Here is a 27,305-nt window from a genome sequence, read left to right as displayed (position 1 = left end):
TGTGTTAATATATGTGTGTGTGTGTGTGTGTGTGTGTGTGTGTGTGTGTGAGTGTGTGTGTGTATACTTATTGCTTTTGTGTTCATTAATGCATATTCGGCTGTGTACACTGCCAGGTTTTATAACCCCGTTTTCCTTTCAACTCTACAATTCATAATTCCTTAATAAAATTAGCTTTGAAAAAAATAACCAAACTTTTCTACAAGTTGAGTCTAATGATTAATCCACTGCAAACAACAATACGATTTCTAACATCAGTACATTTGTTACATTTGTCCGTTTTACTCTAGAATCATGATGCAGGTTTTTATTTTTTTGTTTTGTTTTGTGTCTTGATGTCATTGGTTTTCTAAAGCTAAAATCAACTACATGTACAAAACTCAACCAAAAATGCTGACAAACGCTGTGCCTTTGGAGGAACAGTTTCCACAAAACATCACACATATCACAAGCTCCCCAAAAGCAGTACATGTTGTAACTTTTAAAAATGAAACACGAAAAAGGGGAAACAAGGGACAGTGTTGGTGTGTGTAGTAATAAAAATAAAAAATAAAAAAATAAAAATTAAACAAAAACAGAAACACACACAAACTCTAAAGACAATCCTCTAACCCAGGTCATTAATACTGCCCTTTGATGGCATATAAAGTCCACAAGAAAAACACGCATGTCCAGCGACTTCTACAACAAACCAGTCCAAACTAACACAGATGATAAAACCATATCCCATACTCATTTCCCAGCTAAGTTCAGCGAGTTCTTTTCTCTCTTGGTGCATCACAAAAAATCACACCTTCTTACAGACACAACAGAAAACAAGTCGCGTAAGGCGAAAATACAATATTTAGTCAAGTAGCTGTCGAAGTCACAGAATGAAACTGAACGCAATGCCATTTTTCAGCAAGACCGTATACTCGTAGCATCGTCAGTCCACCGCTCATGGCAAAGGCAGTGAAATTGACAAGAAGAGCGGGGTAGTAGTTGCGCTAAGAAGGATAGCACGCTTTTCTGTACCTCTCTTTGTTTTAACTTTCTGAGCGTGTTTTTAATCCAAACATATCATATCTATATGTTTTTGGAATCAGGAACCGACAAGGAATAAGATGAAAGTGTTTTTAAATTGATTTGGACAATTTAATTTTGATAATAATTTTTATATATTTAATTTTCAGAGCTTGTTTTTAATCCGAATATAACATATTTATATGTTTCTGGAATCAGCAAATGATGGAGAATAAAATAAACGTAAATTTGGATCGTTTTATAAATTGTTATTTTTTTTTTACAATTTTTAGATTTTTAATGACCAAAGTCATTAATTAATTTTTAAGCCACCAAGCTGAAATGCAATACCGAAGTCCGGGCTTCGTCGAAGATTACTTGACCAAAATTTCAACCAATTTGGTTGAAAAATGAGGGCGTGACAGTGCCGCCTCAACTTTCACGAAAAGCCGGATATGACGTCATCAAAGACATTTATCAAAAAAATGAAAAAAACGTTCGGGGATTTCATACCCAGGAACTCTCATGTCAAATTTCATAAAGATCGGTCCAGTAGTTTAGTCTGAATCGCTCTACATACACACACACACACACACACACACACACACACACACACACACAGACACACGCAAATACACCACGACCCTCGTTTCGATTCCCCCTCGATGTTAAAATATTTAGTCAAAACTTGACTAAATATAAAAATGGCTTCAACTATAATTTTTCATCACATCAAATTTAATGTTGTGATATGTTGACGATTACTGCCAAGGAATTGGGGAAGATCTGTGAACCTTTATTTTCATTGCGAAAGGTGATACATGTTGAACATGTAATTCTACAACAATAAGATTAGGGAAGTGTATTACATGTACCATACATGTGAGTTTAAATAACGCCTGAATTTGGGCAAAAGGCACTAACAAAAACAACACTAATCTCAATCATTTAAAGATACAGGTTTCACTTTTTTTTAAATTTCACATTTGTCTTTACTATATCACCTACTTTTTACTGTTACTGATCTCAATTTTAGGATACATGTAGTCAATACCAGTACTAAATACTCACAACAAAGGCAAGGCAGAGAAATCATTGTTGTGTGGATTACCGGTACATGTACAAATATTTGAAAAATAGCACAGGAATTCATCCAAGATTTCAGCGTTTACATACACATCCCCCCCACCCCCAATGTTATTGAGACAATCAGCCGTGTTTAAAAAATAAATTCCACAATCATACACTTTTGTGTAAATATTCTAGATACCAAATACGTTCAGCCTATTCAAATTGATCAAGATTCTAAAACTCTATAAAGTTTTCATAGCATTCTGTTTACTTTATTAAAGCATGACAGCGATCATACTAGGTAGGTAATGTTTAAACAAATCCAATCAGACACAACTTTGCAGAGACACCAACCAAATCAAACTTCCAAGAATGTGATGAGGGTTTTTGGTGTGTAAAAGGATAAATCATACACAAATCAAACCACCAAAGTGCATTATATTTTTCAACAACACTTTATGGCAATTTTGTCAGTACACCCCAAAGGCACAACACTTCATTGGCAAGGTTGGAATATACAGGCAAAATGGAGACACGAGGTTCAAAAATATGATCACGTAATGGAGCTCCACACACACAAAAGTGTATTATTTACAAAGGTTTTATCGGTGTAAACATGAAGGGGTTTGCCCTTTGCGCCCCCACACATTTTTTGTAGCAATAACAAAACGTGTCATTGGGCCCCCGTCTCTTTAGGCCCCCGTCTCATTGGGTCCCCGTTTCATTGGGCCCCCACACTTTTTGTAGCAATAACAAAACGTGTCATTGGGCCCCCGTCTCTTTGGGCCCCCAGCATAATAAACAAGCCTGAACGGTATATTCTGTATTTCAGCAATGCAAAGGTACAACCCCTCCACGTTAAAGGCACAGTAAGCCTCCCGTAAACCATCACAGACCCTCCCTCGGCCATCCCATCTCTAACCCTGAACCCACCACCTAATTCACGCACACCAGTCTTTCTGTCCAAACAATGGCGCCTGCAAAACATGGGGCACACGTCATCAGTTTCCCCGCATACTCAAAAACAGGTGACGTGTTCGTTTCCGTAGGATAATTATAGCCGTGACGAAATATATTGATTTTGGTTTCAGATATCCGAGTTTTTTGCTTAAGCGTGTTTCGTTTAGGCGAGTGCGGCTGCACACACATTTACGCAATCCAGTAATGGGATGTAGACGCAGCTCATTACTTTAGATTATTTCAATTCGTCAGCTTTCGACGGACTGGTAAATACTCACAAGAAGGCCGGCATGCCTAAATCCCCCTTTGACCTTTAAATGACATTGACCCTGAAAGGTCATAATATTTAGACTTGGGGGCCCAACGAGACGAGGGCCCAATGAGACGGGGACCCAACGAGACGGGGGCTCAAAGACATCTTGCCAACATGAATGCTTCTCTGTAAGTGCGGGCATGCTGAGGTTCTTGTTTAAACTCAGTGATGGTCTATGGAGCTGTCACTGCACAAAGTCTTCCATTTTACAGATGTTCATCAAGGTTTCATACTTTCGTTGTTGATGTATTTTGTTTTTAAACAAACTTATGATTTTGCTTTTAGTATATATGTGACCCTCCACCACGAAATGAGTCGCATGTCACCTCGCGCGGTTCTGCGCTAGGCTTAACATAAGTCCGGGGAGTGTCTAGTAACAGTGTGAGGGTCACCATAGTCACAGGCTTGTAACTCAAACAGTTTTCGCTCTTTTCTAAAACGGTTTTCACCACTGGATAGAGCATAAAAAACTCTATAGGAAAATGTAAAAATATGAAAATCATGCAAAGGTGACATGCGACTCATTTCGTGGTGGAGGGTCACATATGCACACTTAGGCTTTTGGTTTCACAATGCACATGATCCATATTTTCCAAAACTCATACTTCACTTCTATGCACATTATTTGTGCCTGTTTCCTTGTATTGTAACATTTAAGTTCCACGATTAAAAAGGCATTTGCACAACTCTTTCAAGGAATACGGAGAAGGGGGGATAAGAGGGAGGGGAAAATGATATAATAAACCACAACCCTGGAAAAGGAAGTTTGTCAAAAAGATAATCCGCAAGAAGCATCTATACATTCGCATATTTGTGTTTATCATTGATTGATACGAACATTTTGGTTCATGATATGGCTGATTAAATACCCAATAATAATAGTTCTGGATATTTTGTAAATATGACATTGTCACAGTTTTCATGATTGTTGCACTATGTGTAGATTTTTGAGTAGTAAATGTACCGTACGTACTATCATGCTATGCTGATACAAAGTTTTACATTCGTTTACATAACTATATTGTACACATCTTTTTGTATTTTTATAATTTGATAAATATGTACTTTTTGTGATTTCTTAAAAATGTCATGTTACATGAAAATAAAACTAATGTTTTCTACAGGTTCTGAAGCTTTTATAATTCTGCTTTAAATGGTGTTTGTTGCTTGACATGTACTGTATTATACACATGGGGGGAAAACCAAGGTCAGAATTAACTTCTCACAGCACACAGTTGTAAACACAGTTGGGTCACTTGCGTGACAAAACTATGGCCATATGTATTACGTTTTACACCAGCTCTTTTGCACACAAAACTATGGCCACATGTATTACGTTTTACACCAGCTCTTTTGCACACAAAACTATGGCCATATGTATTACGTTTTACACCAGCTCTTTTGCACACAAAACTATGGCCATATGTATTGAGTTTTACCCCAGCTCTTTTGCACACAAAACTATGGCCATATGTATTACGTTTTACACCAGCTCTTTTGCACACAAAACTATGGCCATATGTATTACGTTTTACACCAGCTCTTTTGCACACAAAACTATGGCCATATGTATTACGTTTTACACCAGCTCTTTTGCACACAAAACTATGGCCATATGTATTACGTTTTACACCAGCTCTTTTGCACACAAAACTATGGCCATATGTATTACGTTTTACACCAGCTCTTTTGCACACAAAACTATGGCCATATGTATTACGTTTTACACCAGCTCTTTTGCACACAAAACCATGAAACTTTAAATATGGCATTAAAGAGGTAATCTTTATGGAGGTAACTGACACGCTGTGTTACATTACGACAGAAACTACTATTCAAAAATACATGTAAAACTACAGACATAAGACAATAACTGTGCAAAAAAATTAAATAACCTCAAATCCAGTAAAGGCAGGAAGAAAGAGAAAGAAATGCTACGCAAAACTAATTGGCGATTTGTTCTAAAAATCTTGCATGAAATGACATTCTACTGTGTGTGATTGTGTTGATCAACTACATCAAGGATCAATGTTGACCAGAAATTAATGGCACTTTACCTTGTGAAATCTGAATATACTCCAAACAAAACTCGCTACAAGTCAAACCTACCGGTTTATATGTAATTTCAAAGGATTTTGTTGTCACTCAATCATAGTGTAAACTACTACTCAGTGCTGTACGTGTATCTGGTTTTAACATTTGATTCATAGTTAGAACGGGAAGGTAAAATGGCTAACATGATCACTGATTCATGAACCTAGTACACTGGAACCCTTGTCGGACGACCTAACATGATCACTGATTCATGAACCTAGTACACTGGAACCCTTGTCGGACGACCTAACATGATCACTGATTCATGAACCTAGTACACTGGAACCCTTGTCGGACGACCTAACATGATCACTGATTCATGAACCTAGTACACTGGAACCCTTGTCGGACGACCTAACATGATCACTGATTCATGAACCTAGTACACTGGAACCCTTGTCGGACGACCTAACATGATCACTGATTCATGAACCTAGTACACTGGAACCCTTGTCGGACGACCTAACATGATCACTGACTCATGAACCTGGTACACTGGAACCCTTGTCGGACGACCTAACATGATCACTGATTCATGAACCTCGTACACTGGAACCCTTGTCAGATGACCTAACATGATCACTGATTCATGAACCTGGTACACTGGAACCCTTGTCGGACGACCTAACATGATCACTGATTCATGAACCTGGTACACTGGAACCCTTGTCGGACGACCTAACATGATCACTGATTCATGAACCTGGTACACTGGAACCCTTGTCGGACGACCTAACATGATCACTGATTCATGAACCTGGTACACTGGAACCCTTGTCGGACGACCTAACATGATCACTGATTCATGAACCTGGTACACTGGAACCCTTGTCGGACGACCTAACATGATCACTGATTCATGAACCTGGTACACTGGAACCCTTGTCGGACGACCTAACATGATCACTGATTCATGAACCTGGTACACTGGAACCCTTGTCGGACGACCTAACATGATCACTGATTCATGAACCTGGTACACTGGAACCCTTGTCGGACGACCTAACATGATCACTGATTCATGAACCTGGTACACTGGAACCCTTGTCGGACGACCTAACATGATCACTGATTCATGAACCTAGTACACTGGAACCCTTGTCGGACGACCTAACATGATCACTGATTCATGAACCTGGTACACTGGAACCCTTGTCGGACGACCTAACATGATCACTGATTCATGAACCTAGTACACTGGAACCCTTGTCGGACGACCTAACATGATCATTGATTCATGAACCTGGTACACTGGAACCCTTGTCGGACGACCTAACATGATCACTGATTCATGAACCTGGTACACTGGAACCCTTGTCGGACGACCTAACATGATCACTGATTCATGAACCTGGTACACTGGAACCCTTGTCGGACGACCTAACATGATCACTGATTCATGAACCTAGTACACTGGAACCCTTGTCGGACGACCTAACATGATCACTGATTCATGAACCTAGTACACTGGAACCCTTGTCGGACGACCTAACATGATCACTGACTCATGAACCTAGTACATTGGAACCCTTGTCGGACGACATAAAACTATCAGATAAAAACAAGTCTCAAAAGGAAGGATGTTTAAAATGGAGGTAAATTTGCAGGGGCTATGAACAGAAAATCTGAATAATCAAGGTCTGAAATTTAAAAGGGGGCGTCTTGAATTTGGGGTTTTCTGATAAAGCGGGTTCCATTTTAGGACAAGAACAGGGTCCCCACTGGTTTTTAGAAACAAAATTCCATGACTTTTTCATGACTTTCCATGAGCCTCAATTAATAACATTTTTCATGACTAGATCCACAGGTCGCCATTTCCGAACACGCAAACTTTTTACGTCTTGTCACTGCCAGTTTTGACACGTCACACTCAGGGATCGCGTTTACGCACGATTTTTGCGAATTTGACGCATTTTAAAAGTCGCTGACGCGTTTTTTTCGCCGCGCCGCGTAAGCCATACGCAAAAATATTGTAACTTTTTCTTGTCTTCACGCAGCGCTTTTGCTCTGACTTAATAATCACCCGATCCTGAAACTGACTATAGGGCTCGAGAAGTGACGACACACATGAAATCTGCGCGTCAAAACTAAAGTCCGTTTCTTTTTGCATCGAAGTATCGCAAACGAACGTAACGAGGGTATTACCAGATAATGTCTTGTCGGATAATGAAACAGACATTAGCTGCTCTCCCATCTCGCGCTTCCAAAAGGCGGAAAGTGTGTCTAGTCGTATTAGAGCGGGAAACAAACTCGCAAGGCCCGAAGGTTGGAGACAGCAGGGGTGTTATTCGACAGGCGTGCGCGGAGTTCGACAGGAAAACTCGCCGTATTTAGGTAAGGAGTGTCTTTAAGTCTTTCGTGCGTGTTTTGTTTGTGTCTGTACGTGTTTTCGTAGTTTGCAAAAATATTGGTCCGTGACGCGTTTTTTTCGTTTCGTTGCGTATGACTTACGCGTTTTTTAAAAAGCTAGCGCGATCCCTGCACACTGGCTTGCTTTGCACTGAATTTGAGTCAGTTTCTACGCAGTGTCTCTTCGACAAGCAAGTCAAGCATTTGCTACTCAGTCAGATTATCGGTCCTGTCATTTCACTAAACTGGACCAGCCACTGTTTATATCCATCTGCACTTTCGTAAATTCCGTTTCGTAACCGTCACTGTGACTTGACGAACTGTCATTTTTTTCACCGCGATACACAGTTCATTGCGAAGATCTTCCTCGGTAATTCGTTCCAATTCTGCATACTTTTTGTTGTCAAGAAACAACTCGAAAGAAAGTTTCAAACTCATCATCCTCCATCTTGCTTGTCGAAGCGCTAAAGTACTTTATCGATGCAAAAACAAAAGCAGAAAACTTCAACGAAACCGACTCAAATGCAGCGCAGACGACACGACGAGATAACGGAAGGAAGTGAGCCTCGCTTTGGCTCAAGTGCCGTTAAAAATACCGTTATTCTCGTATGCAAATACGAACGAGAAGTTGTCATACGAACAAGCCTTGTCGGCTTGTGCTGGCGACGCAAACATCTTGAACACACGGCCAGTACCGTGTAACACGGTACTGCATGGCCGTGTGTTCAAGATGGCGACGCAAATCGCCGCTGGGGGAATGGCTGGGCAACGAAAATCGCCGCTGGCGTGCTAAAGGTTAATTTTTCTTTCTTTCTTATTTTTGTTAAATTCCATGACTTTCCATGACTTGAATTGAAATTCCATGACTTTCCAGGCCTGGAAAATTAAAAATCAAATTCCATGACTTTCCAGGTTTTCCATGACCTGTACGAACCCTGCAAGAAGAAAAGTCCGACACCAGGCTAGAGAATGCAATGAGAGCATGTAATAAACAGATCAGAATTTTATGTGATAAAGTCATCATATGATGTGATGAGCCGAACTTGTGTTGGTCAACTTGTAACAACACTGACCACTGTGCTGAGAGAAATTCAGGCAAGATAAATTCTACCAAACATTGCACTTAACTTGCCTAGTTCAAGTGATCAAAATCTGAGATTTGACAAGAGGGAAAGAGGATTACTGAAAATGAGATGAATTTCACATGTAACTGTACTGTAAGCGCACTGTTCTATAGTAATACAGCTTGGCTGGAAAGGCATACACTAATGAAATACACCGGTCAGATTTCGTGGGTTTTCCAGGCAATAACTGGATACATAACTAGGTACATGTAATGGTCGACATAACAGGGTACTATTATTAATTATGCTGTCTCTGGGAGCACAGTAACACTGATCCATCAACGCACACACACACACATGCACACACAAACACAAGCCACACACATCTACACACACACAGATGCATTTACACAAACACAGACACACACACACATCTACACACACACCCACACATACCATTCCTCTCTCTCTCTTTCCATTTGGTGCAGGCCTGGGGTTCATAATACATTGTATATATATGTACATACTACAAATAACAAGTTTTGACTAATCTACACACATTCAGGTTCTGTAACAACAGTACTCACAACAGCAAGACAAAAAATCATCAAAATCTAATTTAAAGTAAGGTTATGAAATCAAAAGAAATTATAACAAATTAACTGGCATGGTTGACAATAGACTGGTCCAACATACTACGTATCTGCCTACTTACCAATCATGAAGCATAAAATGAAAACTTAGCAGAACTAAAGAAAAGCCACAACAACAAATAACAACAAGAGGCGAAGCCTTCAAGGCTCACGTAAGAAATCGACAAACAGTAACACAAACTCAATCACTCCGTCACACATACACACACACACACAGTAAGCATTGGTGACACTGTGCAAGAAAGAGAGACACTAGATCTAGATCTGTCTGTCTGCATGACAGCCTACTTACAGGGACACGACTGCCAAATAGTCTCGGCCCGCTCAAAATAACAATGACCGAGACCACACACACCACGCGAGAGAGAAAGACTACAGGGAGGCATGCCGTCATGATGCATTAATTGACGTCAAACACTTTTGACCGTGACGTAATCTTATGCGAGCTTTATCCATAGTCTTGGATAACCACTCACACATAGACTCGGAAATGTTAAAGTTTCTACCACAGACATACACACGCACAAACACACACACACACGCACACACACACGCACAAACGCACAAACGCACAGACAGACAAAAAGTGCAACCCAACAGAAGAATATCACATGATCTTGCAGGATACATGAAAATCCGTACGTAACTTGCTAGCAAATTCAACAATAAATTGAAAGGAAAAAATAGGTTTTAAATAGAACAATTCCGATAACCTTTCAAACTTCAGCGTTTCGTTGGTCAGCATGCAAGCAACAGCAAAATGCACTGATTAATAAAAGTACCCCGCACCTTTGGAAATGATTCGTTAGCAATTAAAGACAAAAAAAGAAAAAATATCACAATGAAACACTCATTATTTATACATGTATCTCCTAGATGCACTAGATCCACAGAAATAGAACATCTCTAACTCTGCTCCTCAAATTTGTCTTTTGACTTTGCGAAATTAAATTACAATAGAAGAATATTAATAGGCACATTAACCTACTCTTCTACATATAATAATAAAAAAAGATAAATCATGCAACTAACTAAGTAACTTACACTTGTGAAAACTTTTGGAAACCTCTACACTTGTGAATCAAACTTTTTGTTCAGTGAATCGAAAATAAAAACAAATAATCAGTTTGAAATATCAAGGTCAAAGAATTGAAGTTAACACGAGGCCAACATTGTGCATCATCAAAAGAAAAAAGAACAAGGATAATAATTAACAAAAATAGTGCTGGATTGATGTTCCTGAACACAACTAAACATGCTTCAGTGCTAACAATTTTTTGTTTGTTTGTTTTGCTTTCAAATTTTGTGTTTTGAATATTTTATGGCAGAACAGACCAGCCTGATCAACATATTCCCTTTCCACAATATCACGAAAAATTGTGGTTTTGATTTGTACAATCATGTGTAGTACAATCATGTGTAGTACAGTCATGTGTAGTACAGTCATGTGTAGTACAGTCATGTGTAGTACAGTCATGTGTAGTACAGTCATGTGTAGTACAGTCATGTGTAGTACAGTCATGTGTAGTACAGTCATGTGTAGTACAGTCATGTGTAGTACAGTCATGTGTAGTACAGTCATGTGTAGTACAGTCATGTGTAGTACAGTCATGTGTAGTACAATCAATATGCTGCACGGTGGATCCCCCCTTTAAGACCTCTACAAATCTGAGAAAATTGGGTCTGAAAAAAGAGGGCGTCTTAAAATGGGGGTGAATGCACAGAGATTCTGAACACAAAGTCTGACAACACAAGGTCTTAAAAGGGAGGAAGTCTTAAATTAGGGGGTCTTAAAAAGGGGGTTCCACTGTATTCACAACCATGTGTTGCCACCATCAAATGATCAACAGATTCAAACACAACCATGTGTTGCCACCATCAAATGATCAACAGATTCAAACACAACCATGTGTTGCCACCATCAAATGATCAACAGATTCAAACACAACCATGCTTGTGTTGCCACCATCAAATGATCAACAGATTCAAACACAACCATGTGTTGCCACCATCAAATGATCAACAGATTCAAACACAACCATGTGTTGCCACCATCAAATGATCAACAGATTCAAACACAACCATGTGTTGCCACCATCAAATGGTCAACAGATTCAAACACAACCATGCGTTGCCACCATCAAATGATCAACAGATTCAAACACAACCATGTGTTGCCACCATCAAATGATCAACAGATTCAAACACAACCATGCGTTGCCACCATCAAATGATCAACAGATTCAAACACAACCATGCTTGTGTTGCCACCATCAAATGATCAACAGATTCAAACACAACCATGTGTTGCCACCATCAAATGATCAACAGATTCAATTTCAGACCAGCCCTGACAAAAACCAACAAATCCTAAAACATCCATTATCTCAAATGTCTGACTAAAGACTGGCTTTTATTTTGGAAACAAACACTCTATAAAGCAGTCTCCAGCAGTTAGAATTAGTTACTCTAATGAACTTCTCCTAAGCAGTTTTCATAAAAGCAAGCTGACACAAAAATGGACTTAGGTTGTTCTAGCTGATGACATTTATGGAAGAACATTTATTCGATGGCATTTCCAGCGACTTCATCGCTATTCATTTTTTTGGTTTCTTTGGATACAGAGCTTTTCTGATTATTGCTAATGATTCAAAAGCCACAACGCCCAGCAATGATAGAAAGATAATGACACAAAATATCATTTTAAATTCACACTCGCCTTACATACTTAAATAACACAAACTGATATACATGTAATATTACAGTCGAACCTGCCTATAACAATTAACCACCCGAGGTCGTTAAAGACAGATGGTTGCTATGGAAAGGTGAATTATATTGCACAAAACTCCTTCAGGGATGTGATGGTAATGGGCAGGTGGTGGTTATCAAGAGGTGGTCGCCAGGGCAAGTTCCACTGTACATTGATACTTAATCAGATATGATGGCTTTGATCTTGATGGCAGTGGAAGGCAGTAGTTGGATCTCTGCATCAAAGGAGGGAAAATACACCATGATTTCTCACAACAGCTACGTCACACACTAGCCTCCTTTTCCCTCCCTGTCATCAGTTATGACGCTTTCGCCGCCATTTTGTCGCTTTCTTCTTTTTCCGCCTCTTCCTCTTTCTTTGCCTCCTCCTTTTCTTTCCGATCGTTCTTGAAGAAGAAGAGCGGACACATTCCAAGGAAGCAGCCAATAGCGACGCCTATCACTTTGCCCTGAGAAGAGAAAGAGAGATAAAGGTGTAAGAGTTACTGGCCTTCCATTGGGTTTGTGGATGTGTGTTGAGCGCATATACAGTAATATATTATAATGGTGGGTTGGTCACTTTGTAAGGCACATAGATTATGGGGTAGTCAGTCAGTGAGTCACTTTTCTGTCATGAAATCATTTTGTCATTACTGCTTCACCTGTTGTAGGGTTATCATCCATCCACACACGCACAGACCACACAAAAACACACACACACACTGACACACACACATGCACGCAGACACTAAACCTGAATCGACCATCCTGCTGTCTCACCTCAATGTCTAGTCCCGCCCCCATCCCTCCCCCAACACAAATAAATCTCCTGTAAATTGTCTTACATATCACATGCACAGATAGGCAGGTAAACCAGTAAACCCTACAACAGGTATAGTTGAACCCCCCCTTGTAAGCCCCCCCTCCCCCTCCCCCATTTAAGACTTCCTCCCTTTTAAGACCCTGTTTTCTCAGACTTTTTGTTCATTACCTCCTTTAATTTACCCCATTTTAAGACTCCCTCCTTGTTAAGATGTGATTTTCTCAGATTTGTGGAGGTTTTAAAAGGGGGTTCCACTGTATTTCTTACCATGCTAGACGCCCAGCGTGTGGACCCACTGTATTTCTTACCATGCTAGACGCCCAGCGTGTGGACCCACTGTATTTCTTACCATGCTAGACGCCCAGCGTGTGGACCCACTGTATTTCTTACCATGCTAGACGCCCAGCGTGTGGACCCACTGTATTTCTTACCATGCTAGACGCCCAGCGTGTGGACCCACTGTATTTCTTACCATGCTAGACGCCCAGCGTGTGGACCCACTGTATTTCTTACCATGCTAGACGCCCAGCGTGTGGACCCACTGTATTTCTTACCATGCTAGACGCCCAGCGTGTGGACCCACTGTATTTCTTACCATGCTAGACGCCCAGCGTGTGGACCCACTGTATTTCTTACCGTGCTAGACGCCCAGCGTGTGGACCCACTGTATTTCTTACCGTGCTAGACGCCCAGCGTGTGGACCCACTGTATTTCTTACCATGCTAGACGCCCAGCGTGTGGACTTCATATCCACCTGGTCGGGAGTGAGATGTGGGGCTCGAACCCCAAACTTGGCCACGAAGGACTCCACATAATAGGCAGACCTACAGAGGAGATAGTTATGATCATTATCTGAATTACACTCAGGTAACACACATGTTTGACAGTAGCATGCACAAAGACTCAATTGAACAGTGATACACACTGACACACTCAGGTGACAAACATGTCTGACAGTAGCATGCACAAAGACTCAATTCAACAGTGATACACACTGACACACTCAGGTGACAAACATGTTTGACAGTAGCATGCACAAAGACTCAATTCAACAGTGATACACACTGACACACTCAGGTGACAAACATGTTTGACAGTAGCATGCACAAAGACTCAATTCAACAGTGATACACACTGACACACTCAGGTGACAAACATGTTTGACAGTAGCATGCACAAAGACTCAATTGAACAGTGATACACACTGACACACTCAGGTGACAAACATGTTTGACAGTAGCATGCACAAAGACTCAATTGAACAGTGATACACACTGACACACTCAGACTCATATACATAGACATGCACACACAGAGACACACACACATAAGTCATGCATGCAGAGATGCACCGATGGAGAGAGAGAGAGACAGACAGACAGACAAACACACACATGCATATGCTCTTTCTCTCTGGTGTGTGTGGACAAACATGCACATTAACAAAAACTAATGTACACAAACAGCTTACATCCTGACCAGATAAAAGTAGAACTTGTGCAAGACTAATGTAATAAAAAGTACAAAACGTAATATGATAAAACAAGTCGCGTAAGGCGAAAATACAATATTTAGTCAAGTAGCTGTCGAACTCACAGAATGAAACTGAACGCAATGCCATTTTTCAGCAAGACCGTATACTCGTAGCATCGTCAGTCCACCGCTCATGGCAAAGGCAGTGAAATTGACAAGAAGAGCGGGGTAGTAGTTGCGCTAAGAAGGATAGCACGCTTTTCTGTACCTCTCTTTGTTTTAACTTTCTGAGCGTGTTTTTAATCCAAACATATCATATCTATATGTTTTTGGAATCAGGAACCGACAAGGAATAAGATGAAAGTGTTTTTAAATTGATTTGGACAATTTAATTTTGATAATAATTTTTATATATTTAATTTTCAGAGCTTGTTTTTAATCCGAATATAACATATTTATATGTTTTTGGAATCAGCAAATGATGGAGAATAAGATAAACGTAAATTTGGATCGTTTTATAAATTTTTATTTTTTTTTACAATTTTCCGATTTTTAATGACCAAAGTCATTAATTAATTTTTAAGCCACCAAGCTGAAATGCAATACCGAACCCCGGGCTTCGTCGAAGATTACTTGACCAAAATTTCAACCAATTTGGTTGAAAAATGAGGGCGTGACAGTGCCGCCTCAACTTTCACGAAAAGCCGGATATGACGTCATCAAAGACATTTATCAACAAGAAGAGCAAACGCTCGATCGAGTCACTTTCGCAGTTCTGAATATTATATGAGGCATCAGATGGACAGGAAGAAATTGCTATTCACAACACAATGAGTCACGTTCACATAAAATTTGAGCCCGGTCACTTTTATAGTTTCCGAGAAAAGCCCAACGTTAAGTTGTGTGTTGCCGAACAGAAAAGGCTAGTTATCTCCCTTGTTTTTCTGATAACGTTCGTAAAAGGCTACAGATGTAAATACTTTGATGTAAAGAATAATCCTACAAAGTTTCAATCACATCCGATGAACTTTGTCAAAGATATAAAATGTCTAATTTTTCCTTTGACGCTGACCTGTGACCTTGAAAAAGGTCAAAGGTCAACGAAACCATCGTTAAAGTGTAGAGGTCATTGGAGGTCACGACTAAACAAAATATGAGCCCGATCGCTTTGATAGTTTCCGAGAAAAGTCCAACGTTAAGGTGGTGTCTACGGACGGCCGGCCGACGGCCGGCCGGACAGACTAACACTGACCGATTACATAGTCACTTTTTCTCAAGTGACTCAAAAAAATGAAAAAAACGTCTGAGGATATCATACCCAGGAACTCTCATGTCAAATTTCATAAAGATCGGTCCAGTAGTTTAGTCTGAATCGCTCTACACACACACACACACGCACACACGCACATACACCACGACCCTCGTTTCGATTCCCCCTCGATGTTAAAATATTTAGTCAAAACTTGACTAAATATAAAAAATGACAAAACCAACAGCAGCAACCCGCACACACACACACACACAGATAAAGCAATGACCAAAATTAACAGCAGAAACTTAAACTTGAACACTCGAACACACACACACAGATAAAGCAATGACAAAAACAACAGCAGAAACTTAACACTCGAACCCCACACACACACACACACACACACACACACACACACACACACACACAGAGATAAAGCAATGACAAAAACAACAGCAGAAACTTAACACTCCCCCCCACACACACACACACAAACCCACACCCACCCATACACACACACACACACAAACACACATACACACACAGATAAAGCAATGACAAAAACAACAGCAGAAACTTAACACTCAAACACCCCCACCCCCCACACACACACAAACACACACCCACCCATACACACACAAACACACACCCACCCATACACACACACACACAAACACACACACACACAAACACACACACTATTTATGCTGAACTACTCACCCAACACCTGCCACATCTGAGATCATGTTCCCAAACCCAGCAGCTGAAACAGATCACACAAATATTTCCATGGCAACAAATGAGATTGCTTGTGTACAGGGGAACATCCCTTTTAAAATATTCCTTCCCTTTTAGGAACTTACTTTTGCACATTTTCTTTTCAAAGTATCTGTAAATTGACTTCCACTTTAGTTCCAACACTCCCTCCCATTTAAGACCTGATTTTCTAAGATTATTAGAGATCTTGAAAGGGAGCTTCTTCTTCTTCTTCTTCTTCGTTCATGGGCTTAGACTCCCACGTTCACTCATGTTTTTCGCACGAGTGGATTTTTATGTGTATGGCCATTTTTACCCCGCCATTCAGGCAGCAAACGCCAATTTCGGGGGAGGCATGCTGGGTATTTTCATGTTTCTATAACCCACCGAACTCTGACATGGATTACAGGATATTTTTCGTGCGCACTTGGTCTTGTGTTTGCGTGTACACACGAAGGGGGTTAAGTCACTAGCAGGTCTGCACATAAGTTGACCTGGGAGATCAGAAAAATCTCCACTCTTAACCCACCAGGCGGCAGCGACCGGGATTCGAACTCACGATTAGGAGGCTGACGTCTTACCACCACGCCCGTCAAAGGGAGGTTCCACTGTATCACACCTGCTGGGAAAGTTTTCTCCATCCCTGTATAGGGACAGGTTCCCATTTTCAGCTTGGTGGATTGTAGACTCAGTCAAATGTATGGCGATAAAGAGCTCGCCTGCTCGTACTGTGTGGAGTTCTCAGTAAAATGTATGGCGATAAAGAGCTCGCCTGCTCGTACTGTGTGGAGTTCTCAGTCAAATGTATGGCGTTAAAGCGCTCGCCTGCTCGTACTGTGTGGAGTTCTCAGTAAAATGTATGGCGTTAAAGAGCTTGTCTGCTCGTACTGTGTGGAGTTCTCAGTAAAATGTATGGCGTTAAAGCGCTCGCCTGCTCGTACTGTGTGGAGTTCTCAGTAAAATGTATGGCGTTAAAGAGCTCGTCTGCTCGTACTGTGTGGAGTTCTCAGTAAAATGTATGGCGATTAAGAGCTCGTCTGCTCGTACTGTGTGGAGTTCTCAGTAAAATGTATGGCGATAAAGAGCTCGTCTGCTCGTACTGTGTGGAGTTCTCAGTAAAATGTATGGCGATAAAGAGCTCGTCTGCTCGTACTGTGTGGAGTTCTCAGTAAAATGTATGGCGATAAAGAGCTCGTCTGCTCGTACTGTGTGGAGTTCTCAGTAAAATGTATGGCGATAAAGAGCTCGTCTGCTCGTACTGTGTGGAGTTCTCAGTAAAATGTATGGCGATAAAGAGCTCGTCTGCTCGTACTGTGTGGAGTTCTCAGTAAAATGTATGGCGTTAAAGCGCTCGCCTGCTCGTACTGTGTGGAGTTCTCAGTAAAATGTATGGCGTTAAAGCGCTCGCCTGCTCGTACTGTGTGGAGTTCTCAGTAAAATGTATGGCGTTAAAGCGCTCGCCTGCTCGTACTGTGTGGAGTTCTCAGTAAAATGTATGGCGTTAAAGCGCTCATGGGTGCATTCTTCTGCTTACAGCTCAGGTATGTCTTGACCGATGTGTCTGGAATTCAATGCATGGATTTGCCATATACGTCATATATAAGTTCAAGTCAAATTGAAGTTGAGTCGGCCAAAACATCCTTGAGCAATAAGTGAAAGAAAATGGCGTTTCTGCTTAATCGTTTATGATTCCAGGGTTTGAATAACAAATGATAGAAAGTTTCTTGCACAGATATGCCATAGGGATACCAAATGTCATGCCACATTTCAGATGACTTGCATGATAAAAACCAGAGATATAGGTCATCAAAAATGTGATCAACAGGTGGAGAGAGACTTTCTAATAATATAGATGTACTGGCAACATCTGTTAGTATATATCTGATAATCACCATACACCTCCCAGATCTAAATCTAGCATTTTCATTTGAGTGTGTTTCTATTTTGCATGTGTGCGTGCCTGTGTGCGTGTGCGTGCTGGCTAGTGTGTGTGTGTGTTTCAGTGTGTGTGTGTGTTTCAGTGTGTGTGTGTGTTTCAGTGTGTGTGTGTGTTTCAGAGTGTGTGTGTGTTTCAGTGTGTGTGTGCGTGCTGGCTAGTGTGTGTGTGTGTTTCAGTGTGTGTGTGTGTTTCTGTATGTGTGTATATGTATGCGTGCGTTTACATGTGTGTGTGTGCGCATTTGTGTATGCGTTTCTGTGTGTGCATGTGGGTACATATTTCTCTGTGTGAGTGTGTGTGCTGGCTAGTGTGTGTGTGTTTCAGTGTGTGTGTGTGTGTGTGTGTGTGTACATGTATGTACACGTGTGTGTGCGCTTGTGTGTCTTTGTGTATGCGTTTCTGTGACTTGCATGTGCGTACATGTTTCTCTCTCTCTGTGTGTGTGTGTGTGTGTGTGTGTGTGTGTGTGTGTGTGTGTGTGTGTGTGTGTGTGTGTGTGTGTGTGTGTGTGTGTGTGCATATGTGTGTGTGTCTGTGTGCCTGCGTGCATGCATGTGAGTGCGTGTATATGCGTACATACGTGCTTGTGAGTGCATGGTTGCAGGCACTATTTCGTGTTTTTTTCTGCTCTCCTTGATGTCTTACTTCCTGCACACACAACTTCAACACAAAAACTCACCTGCCATTGTAGAAATACCAAATGCAGCACCCAGTGTGACATCAATGTACTCTCCCTGTAGAGGAGAACAATGGTGCCAATTAGTCAATCATGTCTTCTCCTTGACTCTAATCTTTGACTCCTTGTTTCCTACAGCTGCAAATCTCCATCATTAAAATTACTCTGTCTTATTTTTTGTTGTGAAATATCATCTGTTTGACATGTTCCACTTCCCATGTCCTGTTATCCAAATAACTCTTCATCTTGTGTGTTTTCTTCACATCATCAACTCCTTGTTCCTGAAGGAAACCATATCATTGTTTCAATATAGTCCAAGCTGTCTATAATGGCTACCCAAGGGACCTGAAGGAAACCATAGAATTGTTTCAATATAGTCCAAGCTGCCTATAATGGCCACCCAAAGGACCTGAAGGAAACCATATAATTGTTTCAATATAGTCCAAGCTGCCTATAATGGCCACCCAAAGGACCTGAAGGAAACCATATCATTGTTTCAATATAGTCCAAGCTGCCTATAATGACTACCCAAAGGACCTGAAGGACACCATAGAATTGTTTCAATATAGTCCAAGCTGCCTATAATGACTACCCAAAGGACCTGAAGGAAACCATATCATTGTTTCAATATAGTCCAAGCTGTCTATAATGACCACCCAAAGGACCTGAAGGAAACCATATCATTGTTTCAATATAGTCCAAGCTGTCTATAATGACCACCCAAAGGAAACCATATCATTGTTTCAATATAGTCCAAGCTGTCTATAATGACTACCCAAAGGACCTGAAGGAAACCATATCATTGTTTCAATATAGTCCAAGCTGTCTATAATGACTACCCAAAGGACCTGAAGGAAACCATATCATTGTTTCAATATAGTCCAAGCTGTCTATAATGACTATACCCAAAGGACCTGAAGGAAACCATATCATTGTTTCAATATAGTCCAAGCTGTCTATAATGGCCACCCAAAGGACCTGAAGGAAACCATAGAATTGTTTCAATATAGTCCAAGCTGCCTATAATGACCACCCAAAGGACCTTCAAAACCGTTCTTCATAGACAGGTTGTCACTATGGAAAGGTGAATTATACAGGGAAAGCTCATGGGGGATCCTTTTGGGCTGTGGTTGTAATGGGGAGGTGGTGGTTATTAGGAGGCATGTAGTTGCTAGGGCAGGTTATACTGTCAAACAAATTCACACGTTTTAGTTATCAGGCTCACTTATATGTTCTGTGACTACTGCTTTCCCCTGCTTTTTTTTCCAGTTTTTTTGAAAATGCTTACCAATAATTCAAACAGTGTTTAAGAAGTACTCCAATTTCTATTTACCATTCAAACTAAAAATAACTCAAAACAGAGTCAAGTAAAGATCAAATAACCAAAGGGACGTAAGAGCTCTATGTGCATACGACATGTGTAATGGAGTAAGCGAGAGTTATACGGAAACTTTCTCCTGGCACCTGAGAGAATAACAAGCATTGAAATGAACAAGCGACTTTCATCCTCAATTTCGCTTGTTCATTTCAATGCTTGTTATTCTCTCAGGTGCCAGGAGAAAGTTTCCGTATAACTCTCGCTTACTCTATTACACATGTAAACAACGAAGTGACTGTGGTAAGATGAACAAAGTTAAAAAACAAAGGATTACTGTACTCACCGATACAAGAACGACACGAATTTACACATGTCGTCTGCACATACAGCGCTTACTTCCCTTGGGTTATTTAATCTCTAAACAACGCTCTGCCTCATTTTGCTTAAGAGTCAAGTAAGTTATCAAATGAATGAAACCCTTACCGCCACAATCATGAGGAAATTGTCGAGGAAGCCAAACCCGATGAATGGAAGAGCTTGGTGAAGGAATACTGAAACAGAAGAAGGTGGCATTTATTAATGCTGGCGTGAGGGTGACATGATCAAACATTTTCCCCCCAGGTTCCCAAAGCTTTTCCTCCCCGTTGTCCTGCCGTGGTGGGCTGCTGCTGAGCTCTTCTACACAGTCACTCCGTCGCTTAAAACTTTCACTTTCCCCACTTTTTTTGGTCGATGGTGCCTGGGAGAGGGTATAGGAGGTCGATGCAAACATTGGATGTGACAATTGTAAACATTACTGGTGAGTTTAGCATGCTGGAGAATGACAATTGTAAACATTACTGGTGAGTTTAGCATGCTGGAGAATGACAATTGTAAACATTACTGGTGAGTTTAGCATGCTGGAGAATGACAATTGTAAACATTACTGGTGAGTTTAGCATGCTGGAGAATGACAATTGTAAACATTACTGGTGAGTTTAGCATGCTGGAGAATGACAATTGTAAACATTACTGGTGAGTTTAGCATGCTGGAGAATGACAATTGTAAACATTACTGGTGAGTTTAGCATGCTGGAGAATGACAATTGTAAACATTACTGGTGAGTTTAGCATGCTGGAGAATGAATGAAAGAACAAGGAAGGTATGTTATAGGAACGTTTAATTGTGACAACAAAACGATACAGTCAATCATCTTCCACACAACAAAACGATACAGTCAATCATCTTCCACACAACAAAACGATACAGTCAATCATCTTCCACACAACAAAACGATACAGTCAATCATCTTCCACACAACAAAACGATAGTCAATCATCTTCCACACAACAAAACGATACAGTCAATCATCTTCCACACAACAAAACGATACAGTCAATCATCTTCCACACAACAAAACGATACAGTCAAGGATCTTCCACACAACAAAACGATACAGTCAATCATCTTCCACACAACAAAACGATACAGTCAATCATCTTCCACACAACAAAATGATACAGTCAATGATCTTCCACACAACAAAACGATACAATCATCTTCCACACAACAAAATGATACAGTCAATCATCTTCCACACAACAAAACGATACAGTCAATCATCTTCCACACAACAAAATGATACAGTCAATGATCTTCCACACAACAAAATGATACAGTCAATGATCTTCCACACAACAAAATGATACAGTTAATCATCTTCCACACAACAAAATGATACAGTCAATCATCTTCCACACAACAAAACGATACAGTCAATGATCTTCCACCCAACAAAACGATACAGTCAATCATCTTCCACACAACAAAATGATACAGTCAATCATCTTCCACACAACAAAATGATACAGTCAATGATCTTCCACACAACAAAATGATACAGTCAATCATCTTCCACACAACAAAATGATACAGTCAATCTTCTTCCACACAACAAAACGATACAGTCAATCATCTTCCACACAACAAAACGATACAGTCAATCATCTTCCACACAACAAAACGATAGTCAATCATCTTCCACACAACAAAACGATAGTCAATCATCTTCCACACAACAAAACGATAGTCAATCATCTTCCACACAACAAAACGATACAGTCAATCATCTTCCACACAACAAAATGATACAGTCAATCATCTTCCACACAACAAAATGATACAGTCAATCATCTTCCACACAACAAAACGATACAGTCAATCATCTTCCACACAACAAAATGATACAGTCAATCATCTTCCACACAACAAAATGATACAGTCAATCATCTTCCACACAACAAAACGATACAGTCAAGGATCTTCCACACAACAAAACGATACAGTCAATCATCTTCCACACAACAAAATGATACAGTCAATCATCTTCCACACAACAACATGATACAGTCAATCATCTTCCACACAACAAAATGATACAGTCAATCATCTTCCACACAACAAAACGATACAGTCAATCATCTTCCACACAACAAAACGATACAGTCAATCATCTTCCACACAACAAAACGATACAGTCAATCATCTTCCACACAACAAAACGATACAGTCAATCATCTTCCACACAACAAAACGATACAGTCAATCATCTTCCACACAACAAAACGATACAGTCAATCATCTTCCACACAACAAAATGATACAGTCAATGATCTTCCACACAACAAAACGATACAGTCAATCATCTTCCACACAACAAAACGATACAGTCAAGGATCTTCCACACAACAAAACGATACAGTCAATCATCTTCCACACAACAAAACGATACAGTCAATCATCTTCCACACAACAAAACGATACAGTCAATCATCTTCCACACAACAAAACGATACAGTCAATCATCTTCCACCCAGCGGTCTTTTAAGTGGACAGACAAACACAGGAAAAAGATTTTTTGATGCTAAAGAATGTCCAATTTTTAAACTGATAACTTGCATCCAAACAGTGTGGAGAGAGAGAGAGAGAGAGAGAGAGAGAGAGAGAGAGAGAGAGAGAGAGAGAGAGAGAGAGAGAGAGAGAGAGAGAGAGAGAGAGAGAGAGAGAGAGAGAGAGAGAGAGAGAGAGAGAGAGAGATGGCAATTTAAAGCAAACTAATGCTGTCTTTAACCCAGCCCTTGACCACATGAGCATGCATTATTAAACACAAGAAAAATCTTCAGCAATACAGGGACGTCGCAAGCCAAAGATTACTTGTCAAACAAAAAAGGCCAAGGGAGCAGCGTGGGGGGTGGGATGAGGGGATGGGGTAGTAGCTATAGGACACAAGGAAAAGCTAAAAGTAGCAGGGTGGGGGGTGGGATGAGGGGATTGAGAGGGGATGGGGTAGTAGCTACAGGACACAAGGAAAAGCTAAAAGTAGCAGGGTGGGGGGTGGGATGAGGGGATTGAGAGGGGATGGAGTAGTAGCTATAGGACACAAGGAAAAGCTAAATGTAGCAGGGTGGGGGGTGGGATGAGGGGATTGAGAGGGGATGGGGTAGTAGCTATAGGACACAAGGAAAAGCTAAAAGTAGCAGGGTGGGGGGTGGGATGAGGGGATTGAGAGGGGATGGGGTAGTAGCTATAGGACACAAGGAAAAGCTAAATGTACACCAACAAAGAAAGTCTTGATAAATGATTTTGTTCATCCTTCTTCCTTTCTTTCATTAAAATAGCAGTGACACCCTTTCTTTCATTAAAATAGCAGTGACACTCTTTCTTTCCTTAAACTAGCAGTGACAGCCTTTCTTTCCTTAAACTAGCAGTGACAGCCTTTCTTTCATTAAAATAGCAGTGACACCCTTTCTTTCATTATAATAGCAGTGACAGCCTTTCTTTCCTTAAACTAGCAGTGACAGCCTTTCTTTCATTAAAATAGCAGTGACACTCTTTCTTTCATTATAATAGCAGTGACAGCCTTTCTTTCATTAAAATAGCAGTGACACCCTTTCTTTCATTATAATAGCAGTGACAGCCTTTCTTTCATTATAATAGCAGTGACAGCCTTTCTTTCATTATAATAGCAGTGACACCCTTTCTTTCATTATAATAGCAGTGACACCCTTTCTTTCATTATAATAGCAGTGACACTCTTTCTTTCCTTAAACTAGCAGTGACAGCCTTTCTTTCATTAAAATAGCAGTGACAGCCTTTCTTTCATTAAAATAGCAGTGACAGCCTTTCTTTCATTAAAATAGCAGTGACAGCCTTTCTTTCATTAAAATAGCAGTGACAGCCTTTCTTTCCTTAAAATAGCAGTGACACCCTTTCTTTCATTATAATAGCAGTGACACCCTTTCTTTCATTATAATAGCAGTGACAGCCTTTCTTTCATTAAAATAGCAGTGACAGCCTTTCTTTCATTATAATAGCAGTGACAGCCTTTCTTTCATTATAATAGCAGTGACACCCTTTCTTTCATTAAACTAGCAGTGACAGCCTTTCTTTCATTATAATAGCAGTGACACTCTTTCTTTCCTTAAACTAGCAGTGACAGCCTTTCTTTCCTTAAACTAGCAGTGACAGCCTTTCTTTCCTTAAACTAGCAGTGACACCCTTTCTTTCATTAAAATAGCAGTGACAGCCTTTCTTTCATTATAATAGCAGTGACAGCCTTTCTTTCCTTAAACTAGCAGTGACAGCCTTTCTTTCATTAAAATAGCAGTGACACCCTTTCTTTCATTATAATAGCAGTGACACCCTTTCTTTCATTATAATAGCAGTGACACCCTTTCTTTCATTATAATAGCAGTGACACCCTTTCTTTCATTATAATAGCAGTGACACCCTTTCTTTCCTTATAATAGCAGTGACAGCCTTTCTTTCCTTAAACTAGCAGTGACAGCCTTTCTTTCATTAAAATAGCAGTGACAGCCTTTCTTTCATTAAAATAGCAGTGACACCCTTTCTTTCATTATAATAGCAGTGACACCCTTTCTTTCATTATAATAGCAGTGACACCCTTTCTTTCATTATAATAGCAGTGACACCCTTTCTTTCATTATAAGAGCAGTGACACCCTTTCTTTCATTAAAATAGCAGTGACAGCCTTTCTTTCATTATAATAGCAGTGACACCCTTTCTTTCATTATAATAGCAGTGACAGCCTTTCTTTCATTATAATAGCAGTGACAGCCTTTCTTTCATTATAATAGCAGTGACAGCCTTTCTTTCATTATAATAGCAGTGACAGCCTTTCTTTCATTAAAATAGCAGTGACACCCTTTCTTTCATTAAAATAGCAGTGACAGCCTTTCTTTCCTTAAACTAGCAGTGACAGCCTTTCTTTCATTAAAATAGCAGTGACAGCCTTTCTTTCATTAAAATAGCAGTGACACCCTTTCTTTCCTTAAACTAGCAGTGACAGCCTTTCTTTCATTAAAATAGCAGTGACACCCTTTCTTTCATTATAATAGCAGTGACACCCTTTCTTTCATTATAATAGCAGTGACACCCTTTCTTTCATTATAATAGCAGTGACACCCTTTCTTTCATTATAATAGCAGTGACACCCTTTCTTTCATTATAAGAGCAGTGACACCCTTTCTTTCATTAAAATAGCAGTGACAGCCTTTCTTTCATTATAATAGCAGTGACACCCTTTCTTTCATTATAATAGCAGTGACACCCTTTCTTTCATTATAATAGCAGTGACACCCTTTCTTTCATTAAAATAGCAGTGACAGCCTTTCTTTCATTAAAATAGCAGTGACACCCTTTCTTTCATTATAATAGCAGTGACACCCTTTCTTTCATTAAAATAGCAGTGACACCCTTTCTTTCATTATAATAGCAGTGACACCCTTTCTTTCATTATAATAGCAGTGACACCCTTTCTTTCATTATAATAGCAGTGACACCCTTTCTTTCATTATAATAGCAGTGACACCCTTTCTTTCATTATAATAGCAGTGACACCCTTTCTTTCATTATAATAGCAGTGACACCCTTTCTTTCATTAAAATAGCAGTGACAGCCTTTCTTTCATTATAATAGCAGTGACACCCTTTCTTTCATTATAATAGCAGTGACACCCTTTCTTTCATTATAATAGCAGTGACACCCTTTCTTTCATTAAAATAGCAGTGACACCCTTTCTTTCATTATAATAGCAGTGACACCCTTTCTTTCATTAAAATAGCAGTGACACCCTTTCTTTCATTATAATAGCAGTGACAGCCTTTCTTTCATTAAAATAGCAGTGACACCCTTTCTTTCATTATAATAGCAGTGACACCCTTTCTTTCATTAAAATAGCAGTGACACCCTTTCTTTCATTATAATAGCAGTGACACCCTTTCTTTCATTATAATAGCAGTGACACCCTTTCTTTCATTATAATAGCAGTGACACCCTTTCTTTCATTATAATAGCAGTGACACCCTTTCTTTCATTATAATAGCAGTGACACCCTTTCTTTCATTATAAGAGCAGTGACAGCCTTTCTTTCATTAAAATAGCAGTGACACCCTTTCTTTCATTAAAATAGCAGTGACACCCTTTCTTTTGGTTCCTTCTTGTATCAAGTTGCTGTAGGCATGGGGAAGGGGTGTGAGGGAATAGGAGGAGAGGGGTTAGGGGCAAAGGGGAAAGCTACAAGCTTCGTTTTGTGCTTCTTATGGTTGTGTCACCCTTTATTTTTGCTTTACTTTATTCATTTGCTGATGTTAACTTATCATAGTCTTGGTAGAGCGATTGCCCGTCCAGATATTCCAGGTTTCACCAAGTGGTGTATCTTTGGCCTGAAAGTCACACATCCATGAGATACATGCAGAAAGTTTACAGTAGTTGAAGGCGCAACAGTCCCTAAGGATTCAGCTCACAGATCTG

The 27,305-nt window shown here is 40.1% G+C and overlaps 1 protein-coding gene and 1 long non-coding RNA gene across 2 annotated transcripts in view; both read right to left on the bottom strand.

The window, feature by feature from the left end:
- Positions 1 to 5,112: 5,112 nt before the first annotated feature.
- On the bottom strand, positions 5,113 to 7,144 carry LOC138966027 (uncharacterized). Its single transcript, XR_011455575.1, has 2 exons — positions 6,954 to 7,144; positions 5,113 to 5,603 (listed from the first exon to the last, which is right to left on the bottom strand). It is a non-coding gene; the product is annotated as an uncharacterized lncRNA (long non-coding RNA).
- A 1,589-nt stretch (positions 7,145 to 8,733) lies between these two features.
- LOC138966026 (transmembrane protein 65-like) overlaps positions 8,734 to 27,305 on the bottom strand; it is a 56,047-nt gene continuing 37,475 nt past the window's right edge. Inside the window, exons 4-8 of the mRNA XM_070338115.1 lie at positions 20,978 to 21,045; positions 19,180 to 19,234; positions 16,526 to 16,568; positions 13,799 to 13,904; positions 8,734 to 12,727 (exon numbers count right to left, since the gene is read on the bottom strand). Of these exons, the coding sequence (XP_070194216.1) occupies positions 12,578 to 12,727; positions 13,799 to 13,904; positions 16,526 to 16,568; positions 19,180 to 19,234; positions 20,978 to 21,045 (422 nt within the window). The 3' untranslated portion in view covers positions 8,734 to 12,577. The remainder of the gene's footprint in view (positions 12,728 to 13,798; positions 13,905 to 16,525; positions 16,569 to 19,179; positions 19,235 to 20,977; positions 21,046 to 27,305) is intronic.

The sequence above is a fragment of the Littorina saxatilis genome, linkage group LG5 (genome assembly GCF_037325665.1).
Source record: "Littorina saxatilis isolate snail1 linkage group LG5, US_GU_Lsax_2.0, whole genome shotgun sequence".
Classification (NCBI taxonomy): domain Eukaryota; kingdom Metazoa; phylum Mollusca; class Gastropoda; order Littorinimorpha; family Littorinidae; genus Littorina; species Littorina saxatilis.
The sequence above is the reverse complement of the archived record's forward strand: the minus strand, read 5'-3'. Positions and strand labels throughout refer to the sequence as shown.